Below are 994 nucleotides of genomic sequence, written 5' to 3'. Positions count from 1 at the left end.
AGCAGCAGCTGCAGCAGCAGTTCTTGCTGCACCTAGATGTCAAAACACTTGGAGAGATATGCGCTCACACTCTCAGCAGGGGGCTGCCTGCTGCAGTGGTACGCTGCATCTGCTGCTGCTGCTGCTGCTGTTGCTGTTGCTGCTGCTGTTGCTGCTGCTGCTGCTGCTGCTGTTGCTGCTGCTGTTGCTGCTGCTGTTGCCGCTGCTGTTGCTGTTGCTGCTGCTGCTTTTGGTGTTTCTTATGGCATTTGGTTTACCCCCTTCATGCTTGTCTTTGCCTGATGTGCTGCAGAACTTCGCTGTTATGAATCTCGTGCTGCAGTTGCTGCTGCAGCACGGCTCCGCAGCAGCAGCAGCCCTCCAGGCAGCAGGCGTGCGGGACCGTATAGAGGCAGACCTCAGCAGCAGCAGCAGCAGCAGCAGCAGCAGCAGTGGGAATGAAGAGCAGCAGCAGCAGAGTACTGAATATGGAGCAACAGGGGCTCTCGGTTTTGTCACGAGAGCAGCAACTGCTGCTACTGCTGCTGCTGCAGGTGAACCGATTGCATGCGTTGACTTGGTTGCTTTGCTGCGGCGCATCCGGGCTGCATGTCTTTTTGTCTTTGAGCAGCAGCTGCAGCAGCTGTCTCCCCTGGGCTCAGTACCTCTCTGCAGCACGCAGCAGCGGCTGCAGCAGGTGGCTGCTTCACTCGCGCAACACGGGCGGCAGCCTGTACCCACAAAGCAGCAGCAGCAGCAGCAGCAGCAGCAGCAGCAGTGGCTGGCTCTAGTAGAACTACGGAAGCTGCTGGAGGACCCCACACGGAGTATATCCGCATGCGAGATCATCAGCACCCAGCTTGCAGAGTCACTCTGTTGTTACCTTCTGGGCGCTAGCAGCAGCAGCAGCAGCAGCAGCAGCAGCAGCGGCAGCAGCAGCAGCAGCGTCGGACACGGCGCCTGCTGCGGAGCCGGCTGCCGCTGCAGCTGCTGCTGGGAGAAGCAGGAACTCCGA

General features: G+C 59.6%; 1 protein-coding gene across 1 annotated transcript in view; it reads left to right on the top strand.

Annotated features, from left to right (window-relative positions):
• Positions 1 to 241: 241 nt before the first annotated feature.
• The window catches only part of EMH_0005290 (uncharacterized protein), a gene marked incomplete at both ends in the record, with an annotated part of 4,527 nt that continues 3,774 nt past the window's right edge, over positions 242 to 994 (top strand). Inside the window, 1 exon segment of the mRNA XM_013497115.1 lies at positions 242 to 994. Within this exon segment, the coding sequence (XP_013352569.1) occupies positions 242 to 994 (753 nt within the window).

This window comes from Eimeria mitis, genomic scaffold (genome assembly GCF_000499745.2).
Source record: "Eimeria mitis Houghton genomic scaffold, Emh_scaff248, whole genome shotgun sequence".
NCBI lineage: Eukaryota > Apicomplexa > Conoidasida > Eucoccidiorida > Eimeriidae > Eimeria > Eimeria mitis.
Note: the sequence above shows the minus strand (reverse complement) of the source record. Positions and strands in the feature narration are given on the sequence as shown.